The sequence below is a fragment of the Oncorhynchus masou genome, chromosome 12, assembly GCF_036934945.1.
Source record: "Oncorhynchus masou masou isolate Uvic2021 chromosome 12, UVic_Omas_1.1, whole genome shotgun sequence".
Classification (NCBI taxonomy): domain Eukaryota; kingdom Metazoa; phylum Chordata; class Actinopteri; order Salmoniformes; family Salmonidae; genus Oncorhynchus; species Oncorhynchus masou.
This window is the reverse complement of record NC_088223.1, coordinates 42,547,510-42,566,026: the sequence shown is the minus strand read 5'-3', so window position 1 is coordinate 42,566,026 and position 18,517 is coordinate 42,547,510. Positions and strand designations below refer to the sequence as shown.

At 45.9% G+C, this 18,517-nt stretch overlaps 1 protein-coding gene and 2 non-coding genes across 5 annotated transcripts; all 3 read right to left on the bottom strand.

Moving 5' to 3' along the window:
* Positions 1–234: 234 nt before the first annotated feature.
* On the bottom strand, positions 235–6,523 carry LOC135550127 (uncharacterized). Of its 3 annotated transcripts, XM_064980639.1 has the most exons (5): positions 6,276–6,523; positions 6,045–6,079; positions 1,866–1,944; positions 1,670–1,705; positions 235–425 (listed from the first exon to the last, which is right to left on the bottom strand). In XM_064980639.1, exons 1-5 carry the CDS (start codon positions 6,277–6,279, stop codon positions 271–273), a joined length of 309 nt encoding a protein of 102 aa, XP_064836711.1. In that variant the 5' UTR covers positions 6,280–6,523; the 3' UTR covers positions 235–270. The 3 variants fall into 3 exon arrangements, with proteins under 3 accessions (XP_064836711.1, XP_064836709.1, XP_064836710.1); XM_064980637.1 differs by lacking the exons at positions 6,045–6,079; positions 6,276–6,523 and adding an exon at positions 2,071–4,094; XM_064980638.1 differs by lacking the exons at positions 1,670–1,705; positions 6,045–6,079; positions 6,276–6,523 and adding an exon at positions 2,071–4,094.
* An 8,886-nt stretch (positions 6,524–15,409) lies between these two features.
* On the bottom strand, positions 15,410–15,491 carry trnaf-aaa (transfer RNA phenylalanine (anticodon AAA)). Its single transcript has one exon. It is a non-coding gene; the product is annotated as a tRNA-Phe (tRNA).
* A 283-nt stretch (positions 15,492–15,774) lies between these two features.
* Positions 15,775–15,857, bottom strand: trnal-cag (transfer RNA leucine (anticodon CAG)). The gene has a single exon. It is a non-coding gene; the product is annotated as a tRNA-Leu (tRNA).
* Between the last annotated feature and the right edge of the window lie 2,660 nt (positions 15,858–18,517).

The window sequence follows — 18,517 nt, the reverse complement described above, 5'->3', positions numbered from 1 at the left end:
AGGGATTTTTTTTACTAGGATTAAATGTCAGGAATTGTGAAAAACTGAGTTTAAATGTATTTGGTTAAGGTGTATGTAAACATCAGACTTCAACTGTACATAGAAGTGCACACTATTCTTTTTTTTTAATGTATCTTAAAAGTAAAAGTAATATAGTCAACTATACAACTTCTACTACTACTACTACACTTTATATCATCCAATAATATATAATGAAAAACACTCAAAATGCAATTATGTTAATTTCAAATATTTATTTTGAAATATAGATTAGGTGCTCTTCTTTTTATAGCAGGAAGTAAAGGGACTGGACAAGGCTTTGCCTATAGCTGAAAACATCCTGGAAATGAGCGAACGCTTCCCTGGTTTCTTCATGGTGGAGCACACACTCTCTGTTCGGCAGGATTCTTGATCATTGACAATTGCTGGGGAAAAAATGTAAACATAACATTTTCTTTAACTGACCCTAGTTAGTGTGAAGAATTAGTATTGCATTATTATTATTTCAATTGTAATATTCTACATAATTTACAAATGTAGGGCGGCAGGTAGCCTAGAAATCTCATTCCGCCTATTTAACACAGAAGTGTTACATAGGCTACCCCCAGGGCTTAGACTGTTTAGTGCCAAAAAGAAGGGGAGAAAAACATGCAAAAATATATATACATATAAATAAAAATAAATAAATAAAAATATATATATATATATATATATATATATATATATATATATATATATATATATATATATATATATATATATATATATAAATATATATATATATATATTCGTCAACTTTCTTATATCTCTCAGATTTAGGACAGACACTTTCCATGTAGTGAATATGTTATTCAATGCATTTGTATCGGCTATTAGCAGTAAGGACGATACAAACCCCTCGGCCTAGACAGGGCTTAGATTCTTGTGGGTTAAAAAGCATGATCATTACAAAGGTGCAACTCATGCTGGGGACAATAAAAGGTCACGCTAAAATGTGCAGTTTTGTCACACCACACAATGCCACAGATGTCTCAGAGACAGAGACTGAGAAAAATAGGAGCAAGGAAAAACGCTGGTTGACTTGTTTTGAGGGAGCGTGCAATTGGCATGCTGACTGCAGGAATGTCCACCAGAGCTGTGGCCAGAGAATTTAATGTTTATTTCTTTACGATAAGCCGCCTTCAATGTCGTTTTAGAGAATTTGGCAGTATGTCCAACCGGCCTCACAACCACAGACCAAGTATATGGCGTCGTGTTGGCTGTAGGGTTATGGTGTGGGCAGGCATAATCTACGGACAACGAACACAATTGCATTTTATCAATGGCAATTTGAATGCACAGAGATACCATCACGAGATCCTTAGGCCCATTGTCGTGCCATTCATCCACCGCCATCACCTCATGTTTCAGCATGATAATGCATGGCCCCATGTCGAAAGGCCTGCATACTCACCAGACATGTCACCCATTTAGCATGTTTGTGTACAACAGCGTGTTCCAGTTCTCACCAATATTCAACAACTTCACACAGCTATTGAAGAGTGGGACAACATTCCATAGGCCACAATCAACAGCCTGATCAACTCTATGCGAAGGAGAAGTGTCACGCTGCATGAGGCAAATGGTGATCACACCAGATATTGATTGGTTTTCTGATCTACGCCCCTACCTTTTTTCAAGGTATCTGTGACGAACAGATGCATATCTGTATTCCCAGTCATGTGAAATCCATAGAAAAGGAGCCTAATGAACGTATTTCAATTGACTGATTTCCTTATATGAACTGTAACTCAATAAAATCTTTGAAATTGTTGCATGTTGCGTTTATATTTATGTTCAGTACACATTTGAGTGTATTGACTTACCTGTTTCACTGACGGCAGGGGTCTGGTTCTGGGAAGGTGTTGGAGTGCAGTGGTTCTTCTTGTTGTCCTTCTTTGTACACTGGGTAACAAACAGTCATTTATACAGTAGGAGAAATTGCACACAAATGGTATCAGTGATTACCATCATACTGTACGTAATGAATAAAAATAATCTGAAAAATGTGTATTTTGATGACATATGTACCTTTGGGTTGAGTCCACAGAGAGCGCTGAATCTTCCTCTCTTCTTTTCCTTTCTGCCAGTTGTTGGAAGCCCAGAATTACCTACCTCGTCACTGCCAAGTTCATTGCGTGATGACAACTGGGTCATGGAGGGAGGTGAAGAGCTAGCCTCATTGCATTTCGTTAGTAGTTCCCTAGTTAATGATTTGACCAGGGCATCGTCAAATGCATAATCCGTTGACTTCATTGCAACCTGGAGCATCTTCTCTGACCCGAATTCTTGAAGAAGCCCCTTGTAGACAGCCTTGAAAATATTTTGAATTTTCAGATTCTGGGGGTAGGCTTGAGTTGGTTCAAGGCCTGAGGTGCCACAGAACTCAGACAGAATCCTCTTTGTGAGAACTCTTGATGTTTCACCAATGTCAGAGGATTCCAGTAATGTGATAGGGGTGATCATTGACAGCAATCTAACAATCAGTAAAAGTACCAAAGAGGTGTAGTCATTGCTAGTGGAGTCACATGATGCATGTGTATCAGAGTCCATGGCTGATGGAGTTGATGGATGCACAGAGGCACTAGACATCTCCAGATCTTTGTTGTCCATCTTGGATTCCACCTCTCCTAAAACTTGAATATCCACAGTTCCACCGTTTGGTGTGCTGCTGCCAGACAGAGATGGTCTAGGCAATGATTTGGCACTAGACTGACGGCTAGTGGTCATGAGAGCCGGTCTGTCAGAGTCAAGTGTTCCAGCATCAGTTGGGGACAACCCATTGATTATGTTCATCAACTCTGATAATTCTTCTGATGAATTGGAGGCCACAGAACAGGTATCCATGACCTGATTGACCATTATATTGGTGAAAAGGCTCTTTGTGTCACAGTAAAACTGTGAGGAACTAATGGAGATGTCAGAAGAACTCGGGATAAGCCGACTTGTGTCCTGCAGAGAACCATCAGAGATGATAGTTTGGCAGAAATCGGATCCTTGTGATGGTGGAGGAAGCCAGAAGACAATCTGCTGTAGCAGACGTTTTATTGACTCCGTAGCAAAGGAGTACACAAGGTCAGATGGAAACTCCCTGGATTCTTCAGAAGCATTCAATCCTGTCTTCAGCTTCAAAAGAATAGAGTCAGACACGGTCTTGCCAGCTGGCACAAAAAGATCCTGGGGGGTGTTGTGACTCTTTATGAGCTCATAAACTTTGTCAGTGAGCTCATGTGAGAAGTTCTGAAGACCGTCCCTGGGGCTGAGTCTCGCAAGTCTTCTTGTAAAAGAAGTGACATCATCTGCAGTGGCTATGTGTTCCGTATCTTCTCTTGGAATGACCTCCATAACAATGTCAACTATGGCAGAGATGGTTTGCCTTGTGTAATTTGCTGACCCTTGTGAATGAGTTGAGGAGTCACTCATATCAATGACCGAACTCCTAATGATAGGACAATAGCTTAAAACAGGCCACTCATCGGGGACTGGAGTGCCTGGAAGAGAATTTGTAAAATCACTCTGGGACCCTCTGGTCATGGCAGAGGTGATGGACAGGAAGGACTTTGAGGAGGATGGCCGGTGTATCTCGTGTCTATCAGTTCTCACCATGTCAACATCCTCCAACATGGAGCCCACGATGGAACGAGTCAAGAGGCCTTTCTCTGAGGTGCTCATCCTCTCTGACATAGACACTCTCCTCTGGATTGTTTTCAGAGTCTGACTAATTAAGGCTTTGGAATAATTTACCATGCTGGTCTGGCTGCCTTCATGTTCACTGTAAATCATTTTTGTAGAAGTAGCAGTTCTGCATATGGATTCGGTATGTTTGGGGGCCTCAACCACACTGTCTAGGAGGACCGGTTGTTGCTGGGCAAAAAAGTCCTTGACCTTGGTGAACACATTGTTGAACAGGTTAACAGTGCCTGGCCAAATGATCTTTCCTTTCACATTGGCCCCGTTGTGAACACTGACAGGAAGGGTTGAAGCTGACAGTGATCTCTCTAACTGGCTAGACACTGAAGTATCAGACATTTTAGTCATCTGGGTGAAGCTATTAAGGTCTTTAATGATGCTTATGACGATGTTGGATGCTGCAGAATTGGTGTGCAGAGAAGAGGTGAACAAAGGTGGAGTTCCACTCTTCTGAAGGATTTTGACATCTTTATCATCACCATCATTACTGGACTCTGCACAAATGTCTGCACATCTACCATCAAGGCTGGTATTTACAATGCCAATCAACCCTGATTGAAGGATCCCACCAGCTATATGTGAGGCTTTAGTTTGAAACTCCTCAGTACATAGTTTGTCAAAGGCTGTGGATTTAAGACTTCTAGAGAATGCCTCCTCATCATTGGTGTTCTCACCATGCAAATTGTCCTGTGTATTGACAGCATAGTCATCAACAGATAAATATGATTTGGAGGCGGCAAGGACGTCAATCTGAGAAACAACGGCATCCAAAAGCTTGGACAGGTCTTCTGTATCTCCTTTTAGGCAAGAGAAGCATTCCTCCATGGATTCCTCAGAGTGATACACAGTGAGGATTTGACTAATGACCTCCTTGGTACAGGTTTGAAGGTCCGCTTGGATTTCAAGAGAATCCCTATTACAAGTTACCTGAGAATCTAAACTTTCACTAGGTGAGGCAGAACAAGAACTGGTGAAATCATTCAAGTCAGACATGATGCCATCCACAAATAGAATGGCCTCCAGAGACTCTTCAGAATCACACTCTCCAACAGAAGATGAGAACTTCTCCATCACCTCAGTCTTATACAAGACTAGAACCTGGCTGGCAATCGCTTTTGTGGTGTCAAGGAGGACTTGGTCTTGCAAATACTTGTTGAGAGCCAAGATAGGTGTTGGGGTCTCACTTTGTCCTTTTTGTTCATTCATAGATGAGGGGGTTATTAAAAGTGGTTTACAAGAAATGGAGTCCGATGTGACAGCCTCACCATTACTGGAACGACCGACGTCCAGGCACAAAGTTGGAACCATTGTGAAAGAATCTTTTGTGCTCTCCACAAATGTACTTCCGAGATCCCCTTTTTCTGGACAGGTAAGAAGCCTCTTCAGCGTATTTTTCAAGTCGTAGTAACAACCAACAGTGTAAGACCAGATCTTACTTTGATAATTTTCAAGAAGGATCTGCTCACCCTGTGCAGGGGAGCAGGATGCCCTGATAGACTGGGTAAGATTGTCCATGTCTGAAACAAAGGTACTTACCAACTCAGAGGCCTCAGGGTCAATCATAAGGTCTCTGATCTCACCTATCATAGGAGTTGGACAAGATGATGTAGTGCCAGAACAACATGATGTACAACCCCTGAATGTTTTAACGATCTCCCGGATCGATTCAGTGGCCTTGGTCTGAAACTCCTCAGTGAGTAGTCTGTCCATACTTTGTGTTGACAGACGAAGACTAGATTTGGCACCTTTGATATTTAGGTTGCTCTCTCCTTGTTTTAGCATCTCCTCGGGACTTTTACAAGCTTCAAGCATCTTCATATGGTCAGCAACAACACAAAGCAGTTCCCTCTTGTCGGGTTCATTTTCCTCCTTATTGCTGAAGTTCAAAACAGTGCCACTGAGGGCTGTCATGACCTGTCCTGTTAAATGTGTCATATCCACCTCAACACCATCCTCTCTGAGAACAACACTCTGCTCAACACTCTTCCCATTAATGTACATCTGAAGTATGTTGGAAACTCCAGACACCATCTCCTCAACCACCTTGGTGCTGGAGACACCACCACTGGCAAAAATGACAGGGGACATTCGCCCAGAGATGGGAGTTTGGATGGCCACAGAGATTATGGAATTGACCTTCTTTGACACTTCTCCAACAATAACCCGGGATAGACTTTGAGTGTCTACCTGGCCCTCTCTTTGCATACAGAGGACATTGTTCAGCGACTTTTTGAAGGAATCCTGGACACCAGTGAGGAGACTGTCCTCAGTGATCCCAAAAAAGTCACTGAGTGGCTCAGATGAAATAGACTCACCATCTCCCTGAGTATTTGGCAACACTGTCTGAGACCTTTGAGAATACAAAGCAAACAATACAGCATTCCATATTCAATAGTAGACACGGTAGTCACATCAATGCATAATTCAGTAATCAATTAAATTGGTCATTAAGAGTAAACTGTTACACAGATAACAAAACATATTTTCACAAAATGGGTTATGAATAGTTAGGTGAAACCGGTTTCTTTAGGAATGACTGAACATACCCATTACGAGAGGAGCTTGATTTGGCCGTGCAAGACCTTGAGGATTTGCTGCTGCCTCTCTTGCGAACCTTCAGGTTTGTGCTAGAGGATCTCTCTGATTCTGTCAGAGACTTGCCGGATACTGGAGACACATGGCTGTATATCCGTACAAAACGGAAAATTGCAGGGATGATGACCTCCAGGATGGCCTCAGATACAAACCGCACAATCTGCAGGCACATCTCTGCAAGCAATGCCCTCATCACCTGTAGGACCGAAACAGTGTAGGTAGATTACTCATAGCCGGGCTTTGAAACCAAGCTCCTCAGAGAGATACCTACAATCTCACATATGTTCATGAGAATCATGAAAGTGGCATACATTGGAAAGCATGGAAAGCAGTAGGCTACTAAAAAGCTATTTGCATATACAGTGCCTTGCGAAAGTATTCGGCCCCCTTGAACGTTGCGACCTTTTGCCACATTTCAGGCTTCAAACATAAAGATATAAAACTGTATTTTTTTTTGTGAAGAATCAACAACAAGTGGGACACAATCATGAAGTGGAACAACATTTATTGGATATTTAAAACTTTTTTAACAAATCAAAAACTGAAAAATTGGGCGTGCAAAATTATTCAGCCCCTTTACTTTCAGTGCAGCAAACTCTCTCCAGAAGTTCAGTGAGGATCTCTGAATGATCCAATGTTGACCTAAATGACTAATGATGATAAATACAATCCACCTGTGTGTAATCAAGTCTCCGTATAAATGCACCTGCACTGTGATAGTCTCAGAGGTCCGTTAAAAGCGCAGAGAGCATCATGAAGAACAAGGAACACACCAGGCAGGTCCGAGATACTGTTGTGAAGAAGTTTAAAGCCGGATTTGGATACAAAAAGATTTCCCAAGCTTTAAACATCCCAAGGAGCACTGTGCAAGCGATAATATTGAAATAGGAGTATCAGACCACTGCAAATCTACCAAGACCTGGCCGTCCCTCTAAACTTTCAGCTCATACAAGGAGAAGACTGATCAGAGATGCAGCCAAGAGGCCCATGATCACTCTGGATGAACTGCAGAGATCTACAGCTGAGGTGGGAGACTCTGTCCATAGGACAACAATCAGTCGTATATTGCACAAATCTGGCCTTTATGGAAGAGTGGCAAGAAGAAAGCCATTTCTTAAAGATATCCATAAAAAGTGTCGTTTAAAGTTTGCCACAAGCCACCTGGGAGACACACCAAACATGTGGAAGAAGGTGCTCTGGTCAGATGAAACCAAAATTGAACTTTTAAGGCAACAATGCAAAACGTTATGTTTGGCGTAAAAGCAACACAGCTCATCACCCTGAACACACCATACCCACTGTCAAACATGGTGGTGGCAGCATCATGGTTTGGGCCTGCTTTTCTTCAGCAGGGACAGGGAAGATGGTTAAAATTGATGGGAAGATGGATGGAGCCAAATACAGGACCATTCTGGAAGAAAACCTGATGGAGTCTGCAAAAGACCTGAGACTGGGACGAAGACTTGTCTTCCAACAAGACAATGATCCAAAACATAAAGCAAAATCTACAATGGAATCGTTCAAAAATAAACATATCCAGGTGTTAGAATGGCCAAGTCAAAGTCCAGACCTGAATCCAATCGAGAATCTGTGGAAAGAACTGAATACTGCTGTTCACATATGCTCTCCATCCAACCTCACTGAGCTAGAGCTGTTTTGCAAGGAGGAATGGGAAAAAATGTCAGTCTCTCGATGTGCAAAACTGATAGAGACATACCCCAAGCGATTTACAGCTGTAATCGCAGCAAAAGGTGGCACTACAAAGTATTAACTTAAGGGGGCTGAATAATTTTGCACGCCCAATTTTTCAGTTTTTGATTTGTTAAAAAAGTTTGAAATATCCAATAAATGTCGTTCCACTTCATGATTGTGTCCCACTTGTTGTTGATTCTTCACAAAAAAATACAGTTTTATATCTTTATGTTTGAAGCCTGAAATGTGGCAAAAGGTCGCAAAGTTCAAGGGGGCCGAATACTTTCGCAAGGCACTGTAACTGTTTGTGATAATGTGGATGATACTGTAGATAGAGAAAAGGCTTGTATCTGTCATGTCTTGTTATGTCTGTTCCTGTCCTTTCTCTTCACTCTGTCTCTCTCTGCTGGTCTTTTTAGGTTACCTTCTCTGTCTCTCATTCTTCAGCTGTTCTACATCTCCCCTAACTAGCTCATTCACTCTTGCCCACCTGTTCTCTCTTCCCCCTCTGATTAGGTCTCTATTTCTCTCTCTGTTCCTGCTACTTTCAGTGTCTGATTCTTGTTTGTGTTTTTGATGCCAGAAGCAAGCTGTCGTCTCGTTTGCTTCCACCTTGTCCTATCCTGTCGGAGTCTGCCTGGCAGGTGCATCCTGCACTATACTACGTTCTTTTTGTTCCATTGTCAACGTTGGAAGAGGATTTATGCCATTCCTGTTTTTCATTAAAGAACTCTGTTTTCTGTTAAAACCGCTTTTGGGTCTTCACTCAAGTACATAACAGAAGAATCAGACCAAGAATGGACCCAGCGGCTCCGGACCCTTTTCACTCCGCCGTCGAGATCCAGGGAGCGATGCTAGGCAGACACGAGGAGGAATTGTCTGCTGCTCGACATGCCGTTGAGACCCTGGCCGTCCAAGTCTCCGACCTCACAAGACAGGTTCACCAACTCCACCTCGATCCACCGCCCACTTCCAGGGTTTCCGAGTCTCCGGAGCCCAGGATCAACAACCCGCCGTGTTACTCTGGGGAGCCCACTGAGTGCCGCTCATTCCTCACTCAGTGTGATGTGGTGTTCTCTCTCCAGCCCAACACTTACTCCAGGAGCGCAGCCCGCATCGCCTACGTCATTTCTCTCCTTACCGGACGGGCGCGTGAGTGGGGCACGGCAATCTGGGAGGCGAGGGCTGAGTGTATTAACCAGTATCAGGACTTTAAGGAGGAGATGATACGGGTTTTTGACCGTTCTGTTTTTGGGGAGGAGGCTTCCAGGGCCCTGTCTTCCCTATGTCAGGGGAATCGATCCATAACGGATTATTCTATTGAGTTTCGCACTCTCGCTGCCTCTAGTGACTGGAACGAGCCGGCTTTGCTCGCTCGTTTTCTGGAGGGTCTCCTCGTCGAGGTTAAGGATGAGATCCTCTCCCGGGAGGTTCCTTCCAGTCTGGACTCCTTAATAGCTCTCGCTATTCGCATAGAGCGACGGTTTGATCTTCGTCGCCGAGCACGTGGAAAGGAGCTCGCGTTCTCCGTTGCTCCCCTCTCCACATCACTGCCACCTGCCGCATCACTGCCACCCTCCTCCGCCGGCTCGGATGCTGAGCCTATGCAGCTGGGGGTATCCGCATCTCGGCCAAGGAGAAGGAACGGAGAATCACCAATCGCCTCTGTCTCTACTGCGGCTCCGCTGGTCATTTTGTCACCTCATGTCCAGTAAAAGCCAGAGCTCATCAGTAAGAGGAGGGCTACTGGTGAGCGCAACTACTCAGGCCTCTCCTTCTGGATCACGCACTACCTTTCCGGTCCATCTCCGCTGGCCCGGTTCATCTGCTTCCTGCAGTGCCTTGATAGACTCTGGGGCGGAGGGCTGTTTTATGGACGAGACCTGGGCTCGGGAACATGACATTCCTCTCAGACAGTTAGGGAGCCCACGGCCTTGTTCGCTTTAGATGGTAGTTCTCTCCCCAAGATTCAGCGTGAGACGCTGCCTTTAACCCTCACTGTCTCTGGTAATCATAGCGAAACCATTTCTTTTCTAATTTTTCGTTCACCTTTTACACCTGTTGTTTTGGGTCATCCCTGGCTAGTGCGCCATAACCCTTCTATTAATTGGTCTAGTAATACTATCCTATCCTGGAATGTTTCTTGTCATGTGACCTGTTTAATGTCTGCTATCCCTCCTGTTTCCTCTGTCTCTTCTTCACAGGAGGAGCCTGGCGATTTGACAGGGGTGCCGGAGGAGTATCACGATCTGCGCACGGTGTTCAGTCGTTCCAAGGCCACTTCTCTCCCTCCACACCGGTCGTATGACTGTAGTATTGATCTCCTTCCGGGAACTACTCCCCCCGGGGTAGATTATACTCTCTGTCGGCTCCCGAACGTAAGGCTCTCGAGGATTATTTGTCGGTTTCGCTCGACGCCGGTACCATAGTCTCCTCCTCCTCTCCCGCCGGAGCGGGGTTTTTTTTTGTTCAGAAGAAGGACGGGTCCCTGCGCCCATGCGTGGATTATCGAGGGCTGAATGACATAACAGTTAAGAATCGTTATCCGCTTCCTCTTATGTCTTCAGCCTTCGAGATCCTGCAGGGAGCCAGGTTTTTCACCAAATTGGACCTTCGTAACGCCTACCATCTCGTGCGCATCAGGGAGGGGGACGAGTGGAAGACGGCGTTTAACACTCCGTTAGGGCACTTTGAATACCGGGTTCTTCCTTTCGGCCTCGTTAACGCTCCAGCTGTCTTTCAGGCACTAGTTAACGACGTCCTGAGAGACATGCTGAACATTTTTGTTTTCGTTTACATGGACGATATCCTGATTTTTTCACCGTCTCTCTCGATTCATGTTCAGCACGTGCGACGCGTCCTCCAGCGCCTTTTGGAGAACTGTCTTTATGTGAAGGCTGAGAAGTGCACTTTTCATGCCGCCTCTGTCCCTTTTCTCGGTTCCGTTATTTCCGCTGAGGGCATTAAGATGGATCCCGCTAAGGTCCAGGCTGTCATTGATTGGCCCGTTCCTAAGTCACGCGTCGAGCTGCAGCGCTTTCTGGGCTTCGCTAATTTCTATCGTCGTTTCATCCGTAATTTCGGTCAGGTGGCAGCTCCCCTCACAGCCCTTACTTCTGTTAAGACGTGCTTTAAGTGGTCCGTTTCCGCCCAGGGAGCTTTTGATCTTCTTAAGAATCGTTTTACATCCGCACCTATTCTTGTTACACCTGACATCTCTAGTCAGTTTGTTGTTGAGGTTGACGCGTCAGAGGTGGGCGTGGGAGCCATTCTTTCTCAGCGCTCTCTCTGACGGCAAGGTCCATCCTTGCGCGTTTTTCTCTCATCGCTTATCGCCGTCAGAACGTAACTATGATGTTGGTAATCGCGAACTGCTCGCCATCCGCTTAGCCCTAGGCGAATGGCGACAGTGGTTGGAGGGGGCGACCGTTCCTTTTGTCGTTTGGACTGACCATAGGAACCTTGAGTACATCCGTTCAGCCAAACGACTTAATGCGCGTCAGGCTCGTTGGGCTCTGTTTTTCGCTCGTTTCGAGTTTGTTATTTCTTATCGTCCGGGCTCAAAAAACACCAAGCCTGATGCTTTATCTCGTCTCTTCAGTTCTTCTGAGGTCTCCACCGACCCCGAGGGGATTCTCCCTGAAGGGCGTGTTGTCGGGTTGACTGTCTGGGGAATTGAGAGGCAGGTAAAGCAAGCACTCGCTCACACTCCGTCGCCGCGAGCTTGTCCTAGGAACCTTCTGTTCGTTCCCGTTCCTACTCGTCCGGCCGTTCTTCAGTGGGCCCACTCTGCCAAGTTAGCCGGCCACCCCGGCGTTCGGGGTACGCTCGCTTCCATTCGCCAGCGTTTCTGGTGGCCCACTCGGGAACGTGACGCGCGTCGATTTGTCGCCGCTTGTTCGGTCTGCGCGCAGACTAAATCTGGGAACTCTCCTCCTGCCGGCCGTCTCAGACCGCTTCCCATTCCCTCTCGACCGTGGTCTCACATCGCTTTAGATTTCATCACCGGACTGCCTTCATCAGCGGGGAAGACAGTTATTCTTACGGTTGTCGATAGATTCTCTAAGGCGGCTCATTTCATTCCTCTCGCTAAGCTCCCTTCTGCTAAGGAGACGGCTCAGATCATTATCGAGAATGTTTTCCGAATTCATGGCCTTCCGTCTGACGTCGTTTCCGACAGAGGCCCGCAGTTCACGTCTCAATTTTGGAGGGAGTTTTGCCGTTTGATTGGGGCTTCCGTCAGTCTCTCGTCCGGCTTTCATCCCCAGTCTAACGGTCAAGCCGAACGGGCCAATCAGACTGTTGGTCGCATTTTACGCAGTCTTTCTTTTCGTAACCCTGCGTCTTGGTCAGAACAGCTCCCCTGGGCAGAGTACGCCCACAACTCGCTTCCCTCGTCTGCTACCGGTCTATCTCCTTTTCAGAGTAGCCTCGGGTACCAGCCTCCGCTGTTCTCATCTCAGCTCGCCGAGTCCTGCGTCCCCTCCGCTCAGGCTTTTGTCCAGCGTTGCGAGCGCACCTGGAAGGGGGTCAGGTCGGCACTTTGCCGTAATAGGGCGCAGACTGTGAGGGCCGCTAATAAGCGTAGGACCAAGAGTCCTAGATATTGTTGCGGTCAGAGAGTATGGCTCTCCACTCAGAACCTTCCCCTTAAGACAGCTTCTCGCAAGTTGGCCCCGCGGTTCATTGGTCCGTTCCGTATTTCCCAGGTCATTAATCCTGTCGCAGTGCGACTTCTTCTCCCGCGCTATCTTCGTCGCGTTCACCCGGTCTTCCATGTCTCCTGTGTTAAGCCCGTTCTTCGCGCCCCCGCTCGTCCCTCCCCCCCCATCCTTGTCGAGGGCGCACCCATCTACAGGGTTCGTAAGATTTTGGACATGCGCCCTCGGGGCCGTGGTCATCAGTACCTAGTGGATTGGGAGGGGTACGGTCCTGAGGAGAGGAGTTGGGTTCCCTCTCGGGACGTGCTGGACCGTTCGCTGATCGATGATTTCCTCCGTTGCCGCCAGGTTTCCTCCTCGAGTGCGCCAGGAGGCGCTCGGTGAGTGGGGGGGGGTACTGTCATGTCTTGTTATGTCTGTTCCTGTCCTTTCTCTTCATTCTGTCTCTCTCTGCTGGTCTTTTTAGGTTACCTTCTCTGTCTCTCATTCTTCAGCTGTTCTACATCTCCCCTAACTAGCTCATTCACTCTTGCCCACCTGTTCTCTCTTCCCCCTCTGATTAGGTCTCTATTTTCTCTCTGTTCCTGCTACTTTCAGTGTCTGATTCTTGTTTGTGTTTTTGATGCCAGAAGCAAGCTGTCGTCTCGTTTGCTTCCACCTTGTCCTATCCTGTCGGAGTCTGCCTGGCAGGTGCATCCTGCACTATACTACGTTCTTTTTGTTCCATTGTCAACGTTGGAAGAGGAACTACAGACCAGTATCCCTTCTTTCTTTTCTCTCCAAAACTCTTGAACGTGCCGTCCTTGGCCAGCTCTCCCGCTATCTCTCTCAGAATGACCTTCTTGATCCAAATCAGTCAGGTTTCAAGACTAGTCATTCAACTGAGACTGCTCTTCTCTGTATCACGGAGGCGCTCCGCACTGCTAAAGCTAACTCTCTCTCCTCTGCTCTCATCCTTCTAGACCTATCGGCTGCCTTCGATACTGTGAACCATCAGATCCTCCTCTCCACCCTCTCCGAGTTGGGCATCTCCGGCGCGGCCCACGCTTGGATTGCGTCCTACCTGACAGGTCGCTCCTACCAGGTGGCGTGGCGAGAATCTGTCTCCTCGCCACGCGCTCTCACCACTGGTGTCCCCCAGGGCTCTGTTCTAGGCCCTCTCCTATTCTCGCTATACACCAAGTCACTTGGCTCTGTCATAACCTCACATGGTCTCTCCTATCATTGCTATGCAGACGACACACAATTAATCTTCTCCTTTCCCCCTTCTGATGACCAGGTGGCGAATCGCATCTCTGCATGTCTGGCAGACATATCAGTGTGGATGACGGATCACCACCTCAAGCTGAACCTCGGCAAGACGGAACTGCTCTTCCTCCCGGGGAAGGACTGCCCGTTCCATGATCTCGCCATCACGGTTGACAACTCCATTGTGTCCTCCTCCCAGAGCGCTAAGAACCTTGGCGTGATCCTGGACAACACCCTGTCGTTCTCAACTAACATCAAGGCGGTGGCCCGTTCCTGTAGGTTCATGCTCTACAACATCCGCAGAGTACGACCCTGCCTAACACAGGAAGCGGCGCAGGTCCTAATCCAGGCACTTGTCATCTCCCGTCTGGATTACTGCAACTCGCTGTTGGCTGGGCTCCCTGCCTGTGCCATTAAACCCCTACAACTCATCCAGAACGCCGCAGCCCGTCTGGTGTTCAACCTTCCCAAGTTCTCTCACGTCACCCCGCTCCTCCGCTCTCTCCACTGGCTTCCAGTTGAAGCTCGCATCCGCTACAAGACCATGGTGCTTGCCTACGGAGCTGTGAGGGGAACGGCACCGCAGTACCTCCAGGCTCTGATCAGGCCCTACACCCAAACAAGGGCACTGCGTTCATCCACCTCTGGCCTGCTCGCCTCCCTACCACTGAGGAAGTACAGTTCCCGCTCAGCCCAGTCAAAACTGTTCGCTGCTCTGGCCCCCCAATGGTGGAACAAACTCCCTCACGACGCCAGGACAGCGGAGTCAATCACCACCTTCCGGAGACACCTGAAACCCCACCTCTTTAAGGAATACCTAGGATAGGATAAAGTAATCCTTCTCACCCCCCCCCCCTCCTTAAATGATTTAGATGCACTATTGTAAAGTGGCTGTTCCACTGGATGTCATAAGGTGAATTCACCAATTTGTAAGTCGCTCTGGATAAGGGCGACACAGTTTTGGGGGGGGGGGGCTTGGGCTATGTGGGTGCCTCGGAAGGAGGTGAAGTGGAGGGGAGTGGGACGCTGACAACGATAAAGAAGACGCAAATGGATACAGGGAGCACAACAGGCACATGAAAGAAGATTTTGAGTATTTGGATGAGATGGACTTAGAGTCAATTTCAGATTCAGAAGACATGGAAAAGATTGATAGAACAAGGGGAGACTACAGGAAGAGGAAAGCATCGGTGGAGGTGAAAAAGGACGGAAAAGGAAGAAACAGGTCGAGGATTATGAGAAAATATTTATTTTTATTATTTATTGGAATGGTTCAATTTATGTCAGTCAATGCGAATGGTTTAAGAACAATGGAAAAATTCTGATATTGGTTTAAGAACAATGAAGAATTCTGATGTTTTGTGCCCTCAAGAAACACATTGGGACAATATATGTATTTTAGAATTTTAAAAAAATATGGAGAGATATTATTTTTGTTAACTCATGGTCTATAAATTCCGTGAGGGGTCAAGAAAATGCATTTTCGTTGTCGGCAGGATTTGAACCTGCGCAGGAAGATCCTAATGGATTTTTAGTCCATCGCCTTAACCACTCGGCCAAAACAACATGCTTGATAGTAGCAAAAGGGCCACCAGGCATAGCCTACAGAAAGTGATAATTTTACAACTGAAAGAAAATGCTCATTATAATGCAATAACATGAAATGTTCCCCTCATTCATTTGTTATTAAGTACAGCTGTTTTCTTATTTTCCTTGATCTTTGCTCAGCTCCAGAAGGTTTGCATTTGAGAGACTTTATTAGAAATTATTTTTTCACTGTTTGAAGTTGTTATTTCATCATCTTATTATTACTGCTAAGCAGCATGACTCCTGAGATGCACTAAACAACTGTCAGAAGTGGGATTTGAACCCACGCCTCCATGGGAGACTGCGACCTGAACGCAGCGCCTTAGACCGCTCGGCCATCCTGACTACAGCACAGTACCTGGGTATCGGGTTAAAGAGTATGGGGTAGAAGTAGAAATAGGCACAGCCTTCTAAAATCACCACAGACACCAGTAAATTTATGCACGATTCCGACTTGCACTTTCAATAGTCATTTGTTTTTATCAATGAAAAACTCCAGTCATTGATTTAACCTCAATATGGACTTCAATGGAAAAGAGTAGTAAATCGTCATTGAATGAACGCTAAACTGGCCTCAGAATATGGCCATTCTGATATAAATGATAAAATTCCTCAGATAAAACCGAAAAAGTGTCTGGAAATATCAGCAACCATCAGGGTAAGAGTGACAACAGGTCCACATGGGGGAAATCTTAACAAATGGCTTAATTGGTATTTTTAACGCAATCGTGTTATTATTTATTTTTAGGGTTTAACAAGGCAGCTCACCTGTGACTTGACATTAGATGCGGCGACTTCGATTACCCTGCAGACGATATTTTTGTTCTTCCCGCCAATACAATCCACTGACAACGACCGACGAGTTGTGCGTTCCGAGATGCTTCTTGTTATTTGCCTGTTTGTGGCCTGCCTGTGAAATTGGGCGATTCTTGCAATTCTCTTTCAGCCTCTCATCAACGAGCTGTTTTTGCAGAGTGTTAAAAATACGATAGTTATTCACTACTCATATTAGCTACTGGCCTGAGTACACCTGATCTCATCAAATTGTTGATCAGATCTCAGCAGCTGAGCAGGGTTGGGCCTGGTTAGTACTTGGGTGGGAGACCGCCTGGGAATACCAGGTGCTGTTGACTTTTTGTCAACAAGGGGTGGTCTTGCATCATTTCATCAGCATCACTGCCTTGTCGAATTAAAACTCTTTGTCCGTTTTTCCCACAAGGCTGAATAATGTGCCCTCGCTTTGAAATAAGTAAGCAAGCTTTGTTTGTATTTCATCCAATGATCTGTGCTACAAAGTGATGGCTACAGTATATGCAATTTCTTCCACTTTTTGAGTGACAAAAAGATGCTTATCTAATTGGTGAAAACGCAACATCTGTTAATCAGATTCACTTTGACTTTATGTAGTGCACCAAGAGATACCGGCCTGAGTGAGCACTTCCTGTTTGGAAAGTGAGACAGGTGTTGGTGATTAAGTCGTGAGTGAGTGTTTGTTTGCATTTGAACAAGTTTAAGTTTGGTTTGTTTTTTCCCCCTTTGCAGTTTTGCTGCTTGGGGGAGAGTTTTTGGGTCTAATTTTTGTTTACTATGACGGACAACATGGCAATGACTAACGGAATGGACAAGGACAAAGAAAATGCTCAACAGAAGAAACATGGAGATGAAGGAGGACTGAAAAATGGCAAAGAATTTACGGTGGCAGTGGAGTTGATGGGAGAAGATAAAGTTACAAAGATGGAGATACTACGTTCGATTAAAGAGGTGTGTGGGGAGGTGGTGGGATGTAGAATGAAAGGAGAAAGCAAGTACGAAATTACAATGCGAAATGGAAAAGGAAAGGATTGTTTAATGGATGGTTTAATGATAAAAGACACAAGGATCATGGCGAGAGATATGATCGTATCTTTCATGAATCTTCCCGTATACATCAAAGACAGAGTTATACTGGATAAGCTGAGTAGCTGGGGTGTAACTGCTGTCTCAGAAATAAGGAGGATAGTTTGGCCAGGTATGGAGATAGTGGACTGGACAAGATTTTGTAAGGTAAAATTCACTGAAACAGTATAATCATTGCCATATTCGACAAAATTTGAGACACTGGAGGGAGGAGAGTATTTTAGAGTAATACATGATAAGCAGGTCAGGGTTTGTCGACTGTGTATCCAGCCTGGGCACATAGTCAAAGACTGCCCTGAGTTTAAATGTTTCAAGTGTGGTAAACAGGGTCATTATGCCAGGGAATGTGTTGGAGGGAAGGAAAGGTATTTTTGTGGTGGATGCCGAAAGAGACTAGAGGAGTGCAACTGTGGAGAGGTTTTGGCTGAAGAGGGGAGTCAGGAACTTTTCGAGGAAGCAGTTGTACCACCGCAAGAAGGAGAAGAAGATGGAGGAGAGGACGTGGTGGAGGGTGGAGAGACGGAGAAAAGAAGAGGGGAGAAGATGGAACAGAAGACGAATGAAATAGGGAGCAGTATGGATTCAGAAATAAGAAGAGGGAGTTTTCAGGAGGAGGGGGGAGTGGGCTGGGTGGAGGCACTGGGGACTCACAGGTTTTGGGGGGGCCTCGGGCTATGTGGGTGCCTCGGAAGGAGGTGAAGTGGAGGGGAGTGGGACGCTGACAACGATACAGGAGACGCAAATGGATACAGGGAGCACAACAGGCACAGGAAAGAAGATTTTGAGTTGGTTGGATGAGATGGATTTAGAGTCAATTTCAGATTCAGAAGACATGGAAAAGATTGATAGAACAAGGGGAGACTACAGGAAGAGGAAAGCATCGGTGGAGGTGAAAAAGGACGGAAAAGGAAGAAACAGGTCGAGGATAATGAGAAAATATTTATTTTTATTATTTATTGGAATGGTTCAATTTATGTCAGTCAATGCGAATGGTTTAAGAACAATGGAAAAATTCTGATATTGGTTTAAGAACAATGAAGAATTCTGATATTTTATGCCTTCAAGAAACACATTGGGACAATATATGTATTTTAGAATTTAAAAAAATA